At 39.7% G+C, this 19018-nt stretch overlaps 1 protein-coding gene across 4 annotated transcripts in view; it reads right to left on the reverse strand.

Moving 5' to 3' along the window:
• Window positions 1-1277: 1277 nt before the first annotated feature.
• LOC105687298 (dorsal root ganglia homeobox protein-like) overlaps window positions 1278-19018 on the reverse strand; it is a 46844-nt gene continuing 29103 nt past the window's right edge. Inside the window, exons 3-7 of one of the 4 annotated variants that reach the window (XM_048653352.1) lie at window positions 18497-18587; window positions 17246-17369; window positions 4678-4852; window positions 4134-4325; window positions 1278-4031 (exon numbers count right to left, since the gene is read on the reverse strand). In XM_048653352.1, coding sequence (XP_048509309.1) covers window positions 3877-4031; window positions 4134-4325; window positions 4678-4852; window positions 17246-17369; window positions 18497-18587 — 737 coding nt within the window. In that variant the 3' untranslated portion in view covers window positions 1278-3876. Of the gene's footprint in view, window positions 4032-4133; window positions 4401-4677; window positions 4853-17245; window positions 17376-18496; window positions 18588-19018 lie in introns of all 4 variants that reach the window. The other 3 variants (XM_048653350.1, XM_048653351.1, XM_048653349.1) reach the window with 3 other exon arrangements.

The raw sequence follows: 19018 nt of genomic DNA on the forward strand, positions 1-19018 counted from the left end.
AACTTTATTAATATATATACATAAATATATATATATACATATACGAAACAAAAAATAAATATATATCAAATACAAAGAGGCCTTCTTCCTCGATCCATTTCGTACGATCATTAATTGTTCTGTTCTCCGCAAATTCGAAATCCAAGCGACAACTACGCCTTACGTTATGTCTTCAGCCGAACGGCGTTCGCCACGCGGTTCTCGAGCGCTGCCATTACGCCGAGCGCCTTGGTACCGGATGGGTCGCTCGGTGGGACGCGTTCCTAATAATTAATTAATTATCTTTCGATACCTCGATCTGATATCCATTAAAATTTTTTGTTCAACCGACGTTAAACAATTTTTATTGTGACTGACGGACAACGATAACCGCCCACAAACCAACGGGACGAATGGACAGCCCAGTACAACCGGGGGAAAGGAAAGATGCCACCCCTTCACACGATGCGTACGTAATTAATCTTTGGGAAGTTAACAAACGTCGAATTATATCGCCGTAAATGACGAACTACGACGTGTTGCAACGTTGCCGGAGTATATAGGTAAGACTCGAAGGTAAACATACGCTGAAAATTGCGAGACAAAGCGAACAAAACAAACTATGACCTCTGCCTATCCTCCGTGTTCTACTTACTACCTGAGGGCGGACGCGTACCGTTCGCTCATTTCAAACTGACGCTGTTTTCCATGACTGCATCTACGGTACGAGGTAAATTACTGTCTTCATTGATATTAAATATTATCTTTGCATAAATGCGTCACAAGATTGTTTGTTACCCCGATACCCATACCTTATTGTTTGCCACACTATAAGCCACGAGCTAATCCTCTGCCCTGATTTTGCGATCGAAAATTGAAATCGTTCGTATACCTACCTGTGAAGGTATTCTGAAATATTTGAACCTACGAATCATCTATGAAATCGATGGAGTTATGATCGATTTATTAGTATTTCGAGGGTGGTATTTGAAATACGTGAGGGTGGAATAGAAAACGCACTGAAATTATTTTGTTCAGAAATTTTTATTTTTCACGTACACTAGCCGACTACTTTTGCATGCGTTTGCAGGGCATATTTCGGGCAGAGGGATAAATATAACTTTTTTTTCATTCTCTCTTCATATTTAATCCGAACTGCCCGATTCGTTTTGTATTTGTCTTTTTTGTTTTTATTTTATTTTATACAATGATAGCTGTGTTTTTTTTTTTAAATATTTCATTCCCTTTCATTTCATTTATTCTTCTGCCTTTTATTTTATTTTATTTTATTTTTTTTTTTGAGTTTTTCTTTCTTTCTTTTTGCATCCGGAGAACATATGAGATTATTTTTTTCGTAATTTATATCTTTTGTGGTTTTATTTTTAAAATACTGCGTATATTAAGTGTACATATTATATTCTATATAGAATAGTCTGTTTCGCGTTAAGACGGCCGAATTTTCGATTAGATTTTTCTTTTTTTTTTTTTATCTTTTTATAATATTACAATATAATATTCTAACAATAAAAATTTTTTACTCTCGTCAATTTTCACCACTCGCTCCCTTATACTTTCTCAACACTTATAATTTCGATTGAGATGAAACAAATATGGAAAAAGATAAAAGAAAAAAAGAACTTTTACTATATGCTCGTGCGACTACAGGTATATAGTACATATATGTATATTATGTATACTTCCTATATGTGTATCATAATTTCAAAAACTTTTTTTGCTTTCTTTTTTTGCTCTTTCAAAATCGTGTACGATAATATATAATATATTTTTTTCATCGCACGTTTCACTATAATATTATACGAATTCCAAATATTACAATAATTTATATATAATTGTTATATACGCATTTACATACCAATGGTATAATTAATCAATTCGATTAAATAATTTACACAAATTCGCCCTACTTAACGCATGACGACCGGAGTATGTTCTCGTTATCATTATTATTGTTATTATCATTAAAATTATTATTAATATTACCGTTATAATAATCATCGTTATTATCATTATTGTTATTAATTTTATCAATATTATCATCATTAAAGTATATCGTATGTCTTACGTGAACTAAAACTTACATAATATATATTGCACATTTGACAACAATTACGTTTTTAAGACCTTAAGTACATAATTATTTTTTTTCTTCATTCATTTATTTATATATATATAAGTATATGTATATAAATATATATATATATTCAGGTAGGTATATTAGGAAATGTTTGCCAACTTTTCTTTTCGCTCGTACGCCCCTCAAAGTATTTTTAACTTTTTTTTTGCTCCTGCATCTGATGATTTCTTTTTTCCATTCATATTTACATATATATATATATTTATATAGATACACATATATGCATATGTTCACGTATATATATGTATAATATTATTACATAATTGTATATATATGTATATGTGTGTGTGTATATTTATGAGTTTTTAATTTGCTCGTAATTTTCACGACCAATATTTATTATTCAAAGGTCACAATGATTTTTGTTTTGGTTTTTTTTTTTTGTTCTGTCATTTTTCATTTATATGGAAAAATTAACGTTCGATGTAATATCATTTATTCAATTAACTTTCGTTGCGGTTTAATAATGTGACATACATATATAATTAGGTATATAGCGTTATTACATCAGTGAAAAGGCGAAATATTCGTTTTTTTTTTTTAAATTTATTGTTTTTTATTTTTATCGACTTTCTTTCGTAATTAGTTGGTTTTTTTCTCATCTCTTTATTGCTTCTCATTCTGTTCGTTCTTCTATATATATATATATCAAAGCCAAGTATTTACATTCGATTTTTTGTTTGCAGATACTTTCATTTATATTAATACATCTCCTCCCATTTTGTTCTAATTAGTTGATATTATCGTAGATAATTGAAATGCTGTTGTTTTCTATTTTTTTGTTTAACTTTTTCAATTTTTCAAAAATCGCTCATTGTGTTTCGTTATGTTAAGTACTTTTGTTCATTGTAGGTATCAAGTCAGGCGTTTACACGTAAGTCTTTGATGCAGATTTTCCAACCTGTTTATCGATCTCCCATTTTGCACGAAGTTCTGTGTCTTTGTTGAACGTATGTAGTTTTTTTTTTTTTTTTTTATCAAATTCTTTTATTCCAAATATCAGGTAAATTTATATCAGCTGTAATAGGCCCATGTCTTTTGAGTAGGCCTCATTTATATATGAGTTGTGATTTATTGAAGGTATAATTTTTCTGTTTTGTTCGTTAACTATGCTGCATCTTGAAATGTTTTTTTTTTAAATTAGGTAATCGTTGTTGAAAGTTTTAATATGTGATTTTCTCTCCTTTTGTTCTCTGAATCCTTGAAAATATTTATAGATATATATATATATATTTATATTGCTGTAATTCCCTTTACGTTAAATTTGACATTAATATATTCCTTTTCTTAATTTTTTTTCTTTGAAGTTTTTAAAATTATTTTTCAATTCATTTATTTTTCAAGGTACCTTATGATGAAAAATGATAATTTTTATGTATGTTTTTATGTATACTGATGCAGATAAGAAACTCGATGTACATACGATTCAAATCCCAGTTACAGGCCGGGTCTAATGGTAATATAAATATAATTAATGTTAAATTTGTTGGTTGGTTGGCGAGGATATTATAATTAATTATCATTATCATATAGCTATTATTACAATTGATATCCGCAATCACGATTTTCTATGTTTTTTATATATATATATCTCTATATATATATATGTTGGTGCGAAGAGAGATAAAATATTTCGATTCGCTTCCGTACCGTATTTTCATTATTTTTTTCATTATTTTTTTTTTTTTGTTTCTTTCTTTTTCTATTGCAGGAATTCAATACCGCGTCCATTCCTAATTCTCTCAGGCGTGTAAAGTACTCGTTTGTGGCGCGGCCGGATATGGCGTCGTTCCGGGGGCCGTGGAAGGCTGAAGACTTAGCTGCAACTGATGTTGTTGAGCCTTGGCTCTTAAACAAGCGATGCTCTCGTTTCGAAGTTGCTCGGTATCTTGGACACCTGGAAAATGAGAATGTGGAAGGGGGGAAAAAAAAATCATAAGAATAACAATCTTGTGGTTTAAATTCGAGATATTTCTAGGATTTGCATAAGTTCACGTACCTTTGAAGTCTCCACCGGAGGAAGAAGATGGCCCCATACCGTCCTGGCTTTCCTGTCCACTCTCCGAGCTCGCCGGTCCACCTTGGTGGTGATTGTGGTGTGGGCTACTTCCACTTCCGGTATGGTCGTTTCCGCTGTCGTCACCGCCAGCCTTGAGATGCTCCGCTGCCTCGATCGACTTCCGGTGCATCCCTACAGACCCACAGTCAATCAGATCTTGATTATTTTCGAAATCTTGATTAAAGCTGCTCGACTTAGACGATTGCGCTGATGGAAACGGACAGAAAAATTTTTTTGAATGTGAATTTTAATCCTTTCAGCCTTTCAGGGATATTATTTCTATCAGCAAAAATTTTTCAGAAAATTTCTTCCTTTTTGTTTTTTCAGTCAGCCCGTTTAAACTCTCGAACTGTACCCTCCACCGACAGAAAAATGGAAATGAACAGGGAAATATGAAATCAATATCTTCAGTCTTAAGGCCCGAATGAATCGTAAGTTTTGCAGATCAATATCAATAATATGTTCATCAATGCACACGCCATACCGAGTAACCACGGCGCTACGGCTTCGTTCTCTTTGGCACTTTTCAAAATAGTTTCTGGAAGAGGTAACGAATGGCGAACCATCGCACCGTAGAGACCGTATTCCGCCATTATGGTACTGCGTCCCCAACATTTTTCAGTCTTGCGCCACTTGGCCCTTCTGTTCTGGAACCAGACCTGAAACAAACCGACGAGAACGTGAGTTTTTCGAAGCGAAAAAATATCGCAAAGGCCACATATATATCCGGTGAGTTTTTTTTTTTTTTGCCAAAAAGTTTCATCCAATATTCACGTATACTTTATTTCGCCACGCGTTATAATTCGCCGCTCGAATGCGGCAGTCCGCGGTTATGGATATTCCGTAAGAGATACCGTCGGCGCCATTTTACAAGCGGTACAGCTATATTCCGTTACATCGGTGTACGGTGGCTATAATTCCACCGGATATACCTACAACCCGGAAATATGGTGCTTTCGTGTATATATATACACGCGTTCCCGATTTCCAATCCCAATTCATACGTGGGTCGGGATAATGATGCACGAAACCCGCACCGCTGCACACGAGGCTGCCGAAATGCAGCTGCCAAATCCCGAACGAGTACAACGAGAATCGTTCTGTTTTAGAACCGTAATCCACAACTCTCTGTCGCATATGTTTATGCCGATAACGATACTTCAGCCATACTTTTTTTTTTCATCAATCTTCCGAAGAACAGATCACTGATCAATCCTTTTTGTTGCGTGTCTTCCAAGAAGACCGTCGTACCCACACAGTTTTGCCGTACGAATCTTTTTTTTCTCCCAATTCGGATCTGGATCCTTTTTTGTTCCATCGTGCGAGGGGGTGGATAATTGATACTGTAGCGCGTAAGGACATAGTTAGTCGCCACTGATCAGTGGACCACCAGCAGTGCCGACGCGTGTCCAAATCGTTCTTTTTTTTTCTCTCTCAACCCCTCCGCGCACCACGTACAAAACTAACCAAAATTTTAAACGTCTGTGAGAAAATGGATCGTCGATTGACTTGATTTTTATTTTTTTTTTCATCATCTTCGAGATAACGACGAACGTTGGGATCGATGGAAAAAAAAATGGAGACGATCGATCGAATTCGAGGTGTAATTAGCTGTGTTCGGTAATTGGAAATTCGAATGAAACTTAGCGGATCGTTTGGTATGGGGATTCGAGGGACGATTTTCGGCGTTTTGAGTTTTTATCGGTTTATTTTCGCTAGGAATTCAGAGCGCCAAGTTATCGCGGCGTATATAATCCGAAAACATTTGTACACCCTCGGTCCCGATAGAACCGTCGGGTTCTCGTATACTCCGGCCGGCGGTGTACATGGGGTAGTACACTGTTATGGGCGGTTACCAATTCGTGCCAACAATACCAAAGTCACAAGCAGAATTGGAACGTAATTTGAATGAATTGAAATGGCGCCCGCCGCCGTTCCCCGTGTCAATTTGTAACTCGCAACACCCTAAAATTATCTATTTCCATAAGTCAACGTCCTCGCATACGATATAGTTTACCCCGCCTTGTATCAATTTATTTTTTAAACGAAAAATTTTCATCAGTTTCCCGTAAAGTTCGCGGTACCCACATACATTTCCAAATTGATCCTCGTGTCCTGATTCGAAAAGCTCAATTTTCGTTTCGACGGAGTGGGAAAAAAATTGAATACAATTCATCATCGTCGAGCCAAAAAAAAAAAAAGGACCAGATCGTAGTACCGGAAAAAGAAAATTCGGGCAACGAAATGGAACGGATTTCGAAAAAGCTAAAAAAGAACAATTTTCTTTCAACTCTCGTCGCTACCGGCTCAATTTGGAAATTTTAACGGTAGCCATGGCGGGAACGGCCAGTTTTTATTTGTCAATTTGTTTTAAGGGAGGTTGTGTACATAGAAATGTATGTACATGTTCACAAGTAGCGTGCATATATACCTATATATGATAAGTCCGTCATGCGCAGTACACTGTTGGCGTATCATTGATCAGTGCGGGGACAGACTATTGGGCGAGAACAACAGAGCGAGGTTGGCCAAGTATATATGTACTTTACGTACATATACGTGTACGCGTGTAAAGATCGAATGAAGAAGCGACGATGATATATAAACTGCGCGAGTAGATAGCGAAATAATCGACCGTATAGTCGCGCATTTTTTCACATCGCCGAAAAAAGAACAAGAAGAAAACAAAAAAAAAAAAAACTTACGAACAAAATTTACAGAGAAAGAAAAATCCCCTCACTTCCATGACTACCGCACCGCCGAAAATGCGCTGGATCCCAATCGACCGTTTTCATATCTCTTCGGTTAATTTTCCACGCTATGTAATGAAATAAAATATATCCGGGTGCCGCGGTCTGCACGTCAAGTTTTCGATCCGTACGTATAATTTGGGCACCCCCTTCCCGCGTCGGTACCATAGGGTGGTTTATACACATCTATTAGGGAACTAGTTGAGCAGATTCCCACAGAACTATCCCACTAAGCCAATTAATGAATCCTCCTAGGACGTATAATAAGTCCATAATTATACTCGAGCGGTGCGAATGTATATATACGAGTACAAAAACACGCGCACAGACGAATGCGTGTCCCAACGTCAAACCCGAAATCGGGTTCGGTTGGTTTTTAACTCGCTCCGAAGCACGTTTCTTACGTTCATCCCCCTAAATTATATACATACGCGCGCTGTGTGCAGCGCACATACTGTATGTACTCGAGAATTCTCGTACGCATAGTAGCGTACGGGGCATCTGGGGCAGTTAGTAGTTGTTACTATGGTAAATAGTTAGCCGGACGCGTACCCCCGACGCCCCGTAGCGTGTCCGCGTGCGGCACGCGCCCCGACGCCTCATTATATCCGAGGGACAGACACTTGCTCCACGCAAATACATGTCGGACGATCCCGTCAGATGGGTCAGGTTTTTCTCCGCTCTTTCGAACCAGATTTCTCAAAGTTCAATTTTGTCTCTTGTCTTTTTTGAAACTGCTGTATCTGATTATTGCGAAATTACTGTAAAGTTTGTACTAATTATTCGCACGAAATTGGAAATCGAACTCGTACGATAACTTTTTTTACTTCTTCCTTCTGATCAACTACCGATTTTCGGTTCGACAAGTAGGTGAGAAGAAAAAACGTTTAGAAAAATGAAAATCATGGAAAAACGAAGCTCCGCTGTAAGGCTAAATTTCATTTCTTACTTATCACTTATGAATGTAATTTTAATTTCGATTTCCGCGGGTAGTTTTCGCTCAAAATAATAGCTGCTGATGGGGTGCAGGTCGCGTGGTTACGCGTGTGTAATAAATTGCACGTTGCGAGTTGTTCGTCATTAGATCGCCCTCCGCGAGCTTTCAAGGGCGTGGCTGGAGATTTGAGCTCGTACATATACTTGTAACGTAATTTGGTTAGGTGAAATTTATCTGCTCGCTCGCGGTCGTTAACTTGGTTTAGCTTACCTCAGCGACCGGTAGCCGACCGCGAATAAGAGCTTTATTAGAATTTATAAGCAGTTTCGCTGACAGTTTCGTAACGCCCAAATTGGTCGATAATCCTCGTGTAGTTTGGCTAACGGAGCCGAATGCCATGCTTCCCGCATACGCGCGGAAACTCCGCGCGCGTACGCAACCGTCCATAAGTCCCCGGAAAAATTCTTCGCTGTTATTTTTTCCACAGATTTTACCCTTATTTATTTTCCACCCCCTAGAAACGGACGCGCCAGAAAGCCAAACCGCGCGTTATTCGACCGTTCGGTGGAATATATATAAATTACAACCCCGCGTATACACAGCGCGACGCGTGTACAGTACATAAGAAATTCGATGTGCATTATTGGTCAATTTTTCGGGGGGTGAAAATCGTCCATCCGGAATATACGATCACTTTGTTTGTCCGCAATTTCGGGCGGCGATGATCACGTGAACGAGGGTAGCGATAATTTTACCCGACGACAAAATCTACGAGCGCATCCGAATTAATAAATGTATGATTTCGGGGACTGCGGGATCGCGGAAATTCGCTAAAAAAAAAACACTGAAAAATGAACAAACGAAAACAACTTACGGAACGTAGGCGAGCCCCGAACTCCCCGAATTATATACACGGGGTCCCATTAGTATGAATAATTGAATACGGTGTCTCACGTTCGTTGCAGCGGGTGGGAATCGGCTGCGGAAAACTTCACCCGTACAACGGGTGGGGTATATATTTGGCGCTATGTACCGCGAGTCAAAAGCCCATCCCGTGTCAAACCACCCTTGGCGTCAAATCATTTAATCATTTCGACAAGTGATATATAAAATTCATGAGAACAGAAGCATCCCTTATATAGGCCGTTATTTCGACTGCTGCTGCAGGTCCCCCTTCGCGCGTGTATGTATATATATATATATATCCATGCATTTTGTCCACTCGCCTTTACTCGCCCATATTCTATCCACATGTACGCGTATACTAATCGTAACTCATACGCTTGTATGCGATATACTATATATATATATATATATTTTGGGATGTGCACCAGTCCCGCCGCTAACTTTTACGAACCTGCCGCGACGCTAGCAAGGGTGTCTCCTACCGTACATTATTTCAATGGGGATGAAAAAGTCCCGGGCAAATCGCTGAATCACTTCCATTATGTATAAGACATATATTTTAATTCGATTTTAATTTGAATCTTCAACGTCAAATGGCGTCTAGTCATCTCTGGAATCTAGTTTCTTTTTCCTCTTTTTTTTTTTCTCATCTCCCGACGCGGTAGATCGACCTCACCCCCTCGTGATCATAATTTTCTCTAAAATTAACGAAAAAAAAAACGCCATTTCGACAGGACAGGAAAAAATATCACACATACGATATGTTTCCAATCGTTATAATAACGAAATTCAACCCCGTTTCACTTTAGTAAAAAAATTTTCTACCCTATCGCTCGCGTAGGTATACGGCGTATGGATTTTATTGGTATACGAATCGCGAGTTCGACTATCCGAATGTTGGACGTGAAAGTTTTTTTTTTTTTTTTTCTGGTTTTTCAAACTTTTTTCTCTCTTTTAATTTTATCTCTTTCAAGAGGTGGGCGTACATACATATACGCGGCTCGTTTATAAACGATGAAACCCTATGCTGCACATACCGCGCATATTCGTGCTAACCGTAAAGACAAAATCGATAAATTCGCAGTGACTAATACCCGGTTACCATTCGGAATAATTATTCCTAGCCACGAACTACACAACAAAACTTACCGGTTAATCATTATCGGTATTGAGATCGGACGTGTCGCTGGATGAAAAAGAATTCTATACACGATCGTGTGTGGCGGGGGTGGGCAAATTCTTTGAAAATTTTATTGCTTTTTATGATCATATTTAATTTGACGGAGTTCGAAAGGAGTTTTTAATTGTCAAATTTTGAGGGAACCAAAAAATCTTGATACAGAATACACGGATGAACGATATTTTTACAAATTTCGGAATATGTTACTGGATCTAATCGTTGAGCAGAAATTTGACGATGGCTTTCGTACAAAATAATATGGCGTTCTCGTGTTGCGCGTGCAGTCTTCGTCGGGGATCCTTGCAGAAGTCAAGCGATACGTATGGTCCTTTTTTGTTCGTCTTAAATTTATTTTTCCCCCCGGTCCTCGACAACTTTTCAGAACAGCTTTTCATTCGAACTCGTAGAACGTCGTGGTTGCGGATATTTTTTTTTTTTTTTTTTTTCATTTTCACATATAATTTTCTCGACAACTGGCACACCGGTTTGTTATAGGCTTCGAACAATTGATGATCTAACGCGATCGAATTTCACTAGCTGAATGGTACGCGTATATACCCATACCTCGGGTATTGCATGACGATTTTTTATGTACCCGTTGCGAGTGAAACGGAGGAATAAGAAAAAAGAAAGAGAGAAAGAAGTTGCGTTCCTTTCAGAATATCGGGCTGCGGGGTAAGCGAGTTCGCTTTCCAGAGATTCGTTCTTCGAGAAATATATAGAATACAAGCTGCAACTCATCGGGGTTAACAAAGCCAATGGTACGATCCCGTGTAACAAAAAAAAAAAAAAAAAAAAAAAAGAGGGAAATTTCATAATCTGTTAACGATGGTCAAATACGAAAATATTTATTTTACCTCTCCTAATACCCCCGAGGTACATAGGCGTTCCATGGGATGGCCAATTTGTCTCCGGTTCGAGTCGTTTACACAGTGTTGGCTATTCGTAGAAGATGAAAAAAAAACCCGCCATCCCCCAACGCGGTTACGTTGCAACTATACATATATATATATATATTCTATTTTTTATATTTATCTTATTTTTTCCCCGATGAACCCTCCACATAATTATATTCACACTGAGAGAATGAAGAGCCCTCGACGTCTAGGGCTAACAACAAGAAGGATGCATGCGCGTAAAAAAAAAAAAAAATACAAAAAAAGAACAAAGAAAAAAACGTTAAATTCGACAAGTTGAAACTTTCGTTGAAAATTCGTAATTGTCTCCGAAAGTTGAATTTTTGTGATTCGTTTTTTCAATTTTTTGCGGGGGATGCAAATATGCGACGAGGTATGATACCCGAAGAATATGATGCGAGATACGCGAGGAGTATAGAGAGGATGATATTTATATAACGTTATTGAAAATTACCATAAATTTGCCGTGAAAATGGTAATATTGTCGTATAATTTTCTCCGACTTATATGACGCTCGGAATGCCTAGCGGCGGGCACACCAAACATAAACAGAGAATCTTGAGCTGAATTCGCGGGTCATTTGAGCCGTTCCAAACCATTAACTTGCAGATCGTATATACATATACCGGTTACTAGTTTGTACGATATATACAAGCGAATCGCGGTATATAGTCGCGTCGTCGTCTTCGCCAATAGAAGCTAAGTAAGCTCTCGGCGTCTCCTCCTTGGCGACGGGACTTCCGACTTTTGTTTTCCGGAAAAGAGAAAAAAAACCCTATTTCTCCGGAAGGCGAACGATACGCGACCGAATAACGTTCGTTCTCCCGTACGCTATGAGAGCCAGACTTACGATAAGAGATTCTGGACTCAATTTTCGAATCGAAGATACCAGATTCAATTTTGCATAAAAATTGATCGCATAATTTTGAGATTATCCGTAATCTACGGTCGATACGGCACGAGTTTAACGCATCGATCGCATAGGTATATTACTGGGATGAAATATTCGCGTTAACGGAGCTATGAGGAGGTGTTATTTGTATTTTTCTTTTACGTTAACGTCGATTCACGTTATTAAAACCGGTGAGTCGACCGCCATTTTGTATTACATGATCGCGGCTCGGTTGAAAGAGAAAGAGCGCAGAGGGCACTTCACGAACAAACGCATATCCGCTTCCAGAGTCTGAGGGATGACGCGGTGCAGGTGAAAAAAAAAGAAATAAAAAAATGAGAAAAAATTTCATATGTATATAATCCGCATCGAGTAGATGCAGCTATTATATATTACATATGTGTACGTATAGGCTTTTTAATATTACTAGTCATCGCACGGAGGCTCTCGGTATATATAGCTGGCAGTGCAGTCCCGTCGACGTTCTGTTACTCGAAAAATTATCCCTATACACAAGTTTTCCATAATTTTCTTCTTTTTTTTTTTTTCCAACTCCCAACGAATTTCCACATCGATTCCTTTTTTGTTTATTGCGCGATCGCACGATCGTTGACTCGACGCGAAGTAGGGGTAACATAATTTTTTTGAAAGAGCGAAGATTTATTTTTTTCCCCGGATACACGGAGAGCCTCCATAATTTGTCGAGTTGGATCGGTAAACCCTATAAAGAATTTGTGAAAAAATCCGATTCGCGATTGGTTGCAAAAAATGTAAGGAGGGTATACCGTAGGCGGGCGGCGGAACATATTCCGACAACTATGAGCGTACCGGAGGGCTGGTACTTCTGATTCTTTAATCCTATAGGATTAAACGTGTCGCGAAACATGGTTTACCGTATTACATCTACCCTCCGATATATTTCGAACCACCGTAGCCGCCTCTCTCTCTCGTACCTATACACGTTCTACTTCCAACAAGTAGGATCAAAACGACATCGCGAAGATCGACTTAACGTTACGCTGACGTCCCGAAAATATACCTATCCACCTTTTTTTCAGGGAACCGGTGTTTCATCCCACAACGACATAACGACGTGCTCGACACACCGTCGACCGTTGTACAATACGGTATACGTATACGTGCGGTACGCGTATAATGTGGCGATAATTTATCAACACCGTTGTAGAAAATTGCTGATTGTACTCATTCGTATATAGATAACATTGGAATGGTGGGTGTTCGGGGCAACCCCTGATTAATCCTAACCGCACGTTTCGCGCCCGCCGCAACGCGCCGCGTTTATACCACACGTATACATATACGTTGTATACAACGCACGTGAGTACCCTATAATTTTGGCACCCCACAAGAAGAGATCTGTACGAAATTACTTATACTTTGTTCGGAAATCTGCGATCAAAAGCGATTATATACCACGCGTTTGTGGCGCGCGAACAACTTATTTCTCACCCCATATTCGTTATACATCGCATTTCGTGTATATTTAATTCGGAAATTGGACGATTCCTACCGTTCGTCAGCCGCGTGTAACCGGTAGTCGTTAAATTCCTCGACCGCAAGTAACCCTTGTTATAATATCCGTCCCACGCGGATGATAGTTTTTTCGTTTTTCACTCATTCCGTTTGAACTGCAACGCGGGTATACCGATATCATCTCTGTACGCTTTATCGGAGATCGACTCGAAATACTCGTATCGGACGTACGTCGTATTATATTTTTCGAACTTTTACCTTTCGAAGAGTTTCGCAAGATTGCTATAACCACCTACACTTTCGCGACGCTGCGAATACAACGTATAAGGTACTGTAGGTGTGTGCCATATTACGTCGCCCGCGGAAATCTGCCGAGGACATTTCGATTAAGCGACCCGCGGGGGGTCGAAATAAGTCTTTTATACGCGTAACTTCGCCTCACAATATCATCATGTGTGAACGAAGTGCAGCGTCGCCGTTACACCGCGCTACAAACAGAAAGAGAATCAGACGAATTCGACGATCGTCGAAATCCGATGTACAACATAGATAGTATACCCGGTACAACGAATCGCAAAAACTTTTCGAAATCCTAACGATGGGGAAAAAAAATCTTTGATCAAATTTTTAATTCACGTAGTCGCCTTCGTATGGGTAAGACACGATTAGAACGCGATTCTATGTACATCTGAAAGGTGTGAAGAAACCGTGTTATGTACAACTCATGTGTACGATACACCTACATATGTACACGCTAGGTATATAAATAGCTGACAAGTCTTCATCTTCGAGGGTATAACGTGGGCAGGCGGTCGGGACGGCGTAATTTGTCCGTCCGTCCGATGACTGGACTGTATAGTGTAGCTCGAGTCAAACTGGACGCACTCCGTCTTGACCACCGTAGACAATGGGAACTCGGTCTTCCAGTTGCTCTGACAATCGGAACTTGAATCCATCAGGCGGGACGGTACGGCGCGTGAAATGTTACAAGACAGAATCATGTGAAGAGGAAAGAAAGAGAAGAAAAGAGAAAAAAAAAAAGAAAATAATAATGCCATGCGGGCAACGGTGAAAATATATACCGCAAATTAAGAGAAAAAAAAAAAGGAAAGAGATGCGTACGGTTTTTGATCGTCGAGTGACGGTGTTCGAGGAACCGTGCAGTTGGTGTACATCCTATATAATGTACCGCTGTAAAGTTCAAATGTCAAAATTACAGGAAATCGTTAAACTGTCTTTGAAAACTTTAATTTACTCTCATAGAAACCGAAAAGGTATTTTAACACGTTGATAATGTGAAAGATGATTCTTCTGATATTCGGCTGTTAAACTTACCGATTATCCGTACGAAATGTTCAATCTGACAGCTATCCTACCTTGTTAGCCATGAGGACGGTCTAACGTGTTATTATACCTGATTAAATTATTAAATTATTAGGTAGTTACATACCTACACCATTATGCGATGCGATTAAATTATTCATTTCGTACATAAGTATATGTACATACGTGTATATGTACCGTGAGTACATCGTGTACATATAGGTAGCTTGTTAGCGCCGATCATTCGGCTGGTTTCATCAGACACTACAAGGCGTGATACGTGAATTTATTTTACTTGGATGAAATCTCCGTGTCGAAGAGAATCTCTATCTCCGCGTCGAGAGTAAAGCTGAGAATTTTGATTTTACGAATATAGTATTCGCTGGGTGACCATCTTATTAAAACGAAAAGAAGAATAAGAATAAGAAAAAGGAGAGAGAGAAAAAAAGATGACCGCGATTGGATTCGCGGTTGTGTGAGCGAAAGCGTGTGTAGTATAGGTGGAGGATTTAGTGGGTATGAGAGAAAAGAGTAAGAAGAAAAAAAAAGGAAAAAGAGAAAAAGAGGGAGAGTCGCACAGGGAGGAGGAGGAGGTATAGAGATTAAAAGGGGAGTGGAACGAGAGAATGTCGAGGCAAGAGAGAGGGAAGAATTTTCAGAGAGGGAGAGAAAGCGTTACTCCGTAGGAAAATATCCCGTTAACGATTATCAACCCCTCTCTGCAGGCTCGTTATTGTGTCCCGCGCGTAACTTAGAAACAAAAGACGATGAAGCTGAGCCCTGATTGGCCCACGTTCCACGGCCCCAGGCGCTGATTGGCCCGCGCGACCGCACCCACCCTGCAATGGCCGCTTTGTTGGTATACCACGGACTCTCTACGACTGTTCTTCGAGCCTGCCACCGTGTGTTGGTAAGTATACGTACACTTATATACATATATGCATTGTACATATGTACGGGAGGTATGTACGTTCGCGTACGTATTTACTGGGCTATAAACCGCGGGTGGTCACTACTTCGCTAGGTAGCTCGGTACAGGGTCATTCATAGCGCAGCGCTGCACCGAGCTTTGCCGCACAGTGTTTCCCCATTGCAGCAGGTTCCAATATTGAATTATACGAGTGTACGTTACGATGGCGCCGCGACGCTGCGAGGAAGTTCTTCTGCTTTTTCATCCCTTCTTCGTCGCCATAAATTGCGGAAATAATATGATCGATATTTTCTTGTCCTTCGTTCTCTCTAAATAGGGGTGCGAAAAAAATTTCGCCATCGAATCGCCATGTGAGGGACGTAGGAGGCTCGCCCCGCCGTCCGTAACACGTCGTCCTTTACGCAAGGACGAAATTAGAGGCTATAACTCGCCGATCATTCCCTGATACGTCGTTATCTAACGTCGAATTAATGACCATTGTCTCTATCGATCGTACGTTGCAGATTCCGTCGTTTTTCAGGACTATACTGTGCGGAAACCCGGTGGTGGTCTACGGGGGGGAACGGTGAACGATATATACCGGTGAATCTACGTGGGAGTGAGTTACGTCTGCCTCCTCTTATTTTATTATACGAGATCATTAATTTTCTTCCATTTATAATTAGACACCCGATCCTCGTAATTTTTGAATCAACCTCGTCCCTCTATCTTCGCGTGAGCGTCGCGTAACCGAGACCCACACGCACTCTCGTAGAGGGTGAGTTTTTTTGGTCCCAATTTTTATCTAGGTTTTGGGGGAGGGTGGGGGGGGGGGGGTTTCCCCGAATTTTTTTGCGCCCTTAAAAATGGGAGCAGAATCGAACTTCGGATCCGACGATTTTCGCCACGACACGACGACGGCAATGGCAATGGCACACGCTGAAGAATAATGGAGTCAACTGTGCACCTTGTTCGCAACTCGCCATGCGGAAATCGTGAACTGTGCACCGTAATAACCAACCCGACTCGCGGTATGTGAGTATATTATACACGTGTACATAAATTATTATACTTGTATTATATATAATACGTAGGTCGTGTACATAAGAGGAGAAAATGACGTTGTTTTTCCCCGTTTCACTCTTTTTTTTTTGGTTTTTGTATTTTCTTCTTCTTCTCCTCCTCGTCCTCCGCCTCTCGCTGGAGTTTGTATTATTGTTGTTCGGTTTCACCCCCGTTTTATGATACGCGTACATGCGAGTAGACGGAATGTGTGCTCCTTGTGCTCGCGTTTGTATTCCTGTGTTCTCGTTCTTGCGCAGTTTTGAGCTGCCGCAAGTCGGGCGCTCGACACAATCGTCGCGTCTTTTAATTCCTGAGGTAGAGGTTCATATGTATATATACGAGCGTTGCACACCTAAGTTCTGTTTGTTTTAATTTTTTTTCTTTTTTTTTCTGTTTTTCAAACGTACGCGCGTACAATGAAGTGCCGCGAAAGTTTATTGCTCGACAAAAGTACCTTTTCAACTATTAGGTATGTACCGTTACCGACGTATAAAGAGTGCAGGTATATATTTAAGCGTAACGGATTTGCGGTGCTATTTATTTATTTTTTCTGCTTTGCCGCACCGCGTGACTTAATTGAGTACAAAACGTAGGTTCCCAGTATCCTAAAATGTTCCAATCGAATCACCATTCGGTCGAATTGACGCTGCACTTCTGCAGTTACCGTACGTTACTCACCTGTATTCGGTCTTCGGGGAGATCTGTTCGTAGACTTAACATTTCGCGAGCGTAAACGTCCGGGTAATGCGCCTCCTTGAACGCAGCTTCCAGCTCCTCCAGCTGCTGCGACGTGAAGATCGTCCTGGAGCAACAACCATATGAACCTAGTTATATGCCATTACAACTTGTCACTTAATTATACTTCGCGCGAGTAACGAGATCGCAACGTCCGCTTCCCTTCCGGTTATCTCGAAATTTGGAAATCCCGTTATTTTAGCACGCGAAAAACCCGAAAGATTTTTTATTCACGTGATCCTGAATTCGGAATCGTGTGCGCAGAACTTGGCGATTCATTTCAACGGAGTCGTCGTATCGTTGTGGCGTGATATCGAAATCGAGAAATGGAAAAATTAAAAAAATGGCGGACGTAATGGAGTTTGCACTGCTCCCGCTGTAGAAAAAAAAATTTTTTGGCCGCGGAAAAGTAGATCTATTTTATAATCAATTGAATGTATAATGAAAAATGGTGAAAACGAGTTTTGCCAAATTTGAAATAAAGTCTAAACTAGAAAATTACAAAAAAATTCTTCTAATAATCGAGGTGCATACTCGCGCCTGTATATAGATACATCATATTTGGAATATTATAATATTGGAAGATAATACTAGTGGCTAATTTCATCGCGATAATCATCCCCAGACCGAACCGATAATTGCATTATAACGGTGCAACGCGATCCAATTTGTCAGCAAGATGTCCAATTAGAGATAATTTTTGACGGAGGCGAATGGACGGATGGATGGACTAGCCCAACTTCTACATATGTATAAACGAGTGAATAACAGATACCCTGGGTAGGTATGCATGTACACGGGGATGATGCGAGCGAAGGTCGAAAATATCGGTCGGAGGGTTGAATACCGTCGTGAGGGCGAGGCAACAACTTTCATGCCTCAGAATTAATTCTTTGAAATTCCGAGTCATTCGAAAAAAAAAAAAAAACCCATTATTATCTCGTTAAGGTATATAAGTTGGTGGTATATATAGGTATATACCTATACGAATTGGGCCCAGTTATTTTTTGTACGAGAAAACTTGTTCCAGTTTTTTTTTTTACTTTTTTTTTTAATTCAAATTCGGTAAAAATGGCGTCGGTCCACAATGTCCGCATAGGTAGCTACGTATATATATGTAATTCCTATAATTGAACAATCTATTTTCAATTATAATTGAATTTGGTAATCGCTTCGATCAGAGCAGAGACTCACCTATGACGACGTTTCTTTTTCTTTTTTTTGCTGAAACCTGACAGACCATCGACTGTGAAATCTTTTCCCGTTTCGATACTGTGGCCGATACCTGAAACAATCGATGAACACGATTAACGATCAATCATTCGAAAAAGTAACGACCATTCGCAAGTTTATTTTTATCTGATCGCATCTCCGATCGATACAAATTCGACAAATTTTCATATCTCCGTTTATTTCTCCTCTATTTTTCATCCACTCTTCTCATAATTAATCGTTATACAGCTGAAACATATTTTTATTTAATAAAATTTACACACACGTCAAGCGACTGTAGGTGTTCGTGTAGACGTACGTATGTATTCGCGAGCGATCGAGTTGTCTATACGTATATTTCGTTCCGTTTGTAGATCAGGTTCGAACTAAGCTATTGAAAATTTAATTAAATTAACATCATCCTGTACACCCCTACCCCCTTACTCTCGGCGAGTCGGAGGTAATGCTTAATTGAATCCCCCACCTCATTAGGTATTTTATAGT

This window comes from Athalia rosae, chromosome 3 (assembly GCF_917208135.1).
Source record: "Athalia rosae chromosome 3, iyAthRosa1.1, whole genome shotgun sequence".
NCBI lineage: Eukaryota > Metazoa > Arthropoda > Insecta > Hymenoptera > Athaliidae > Athalia > Athalia rosae.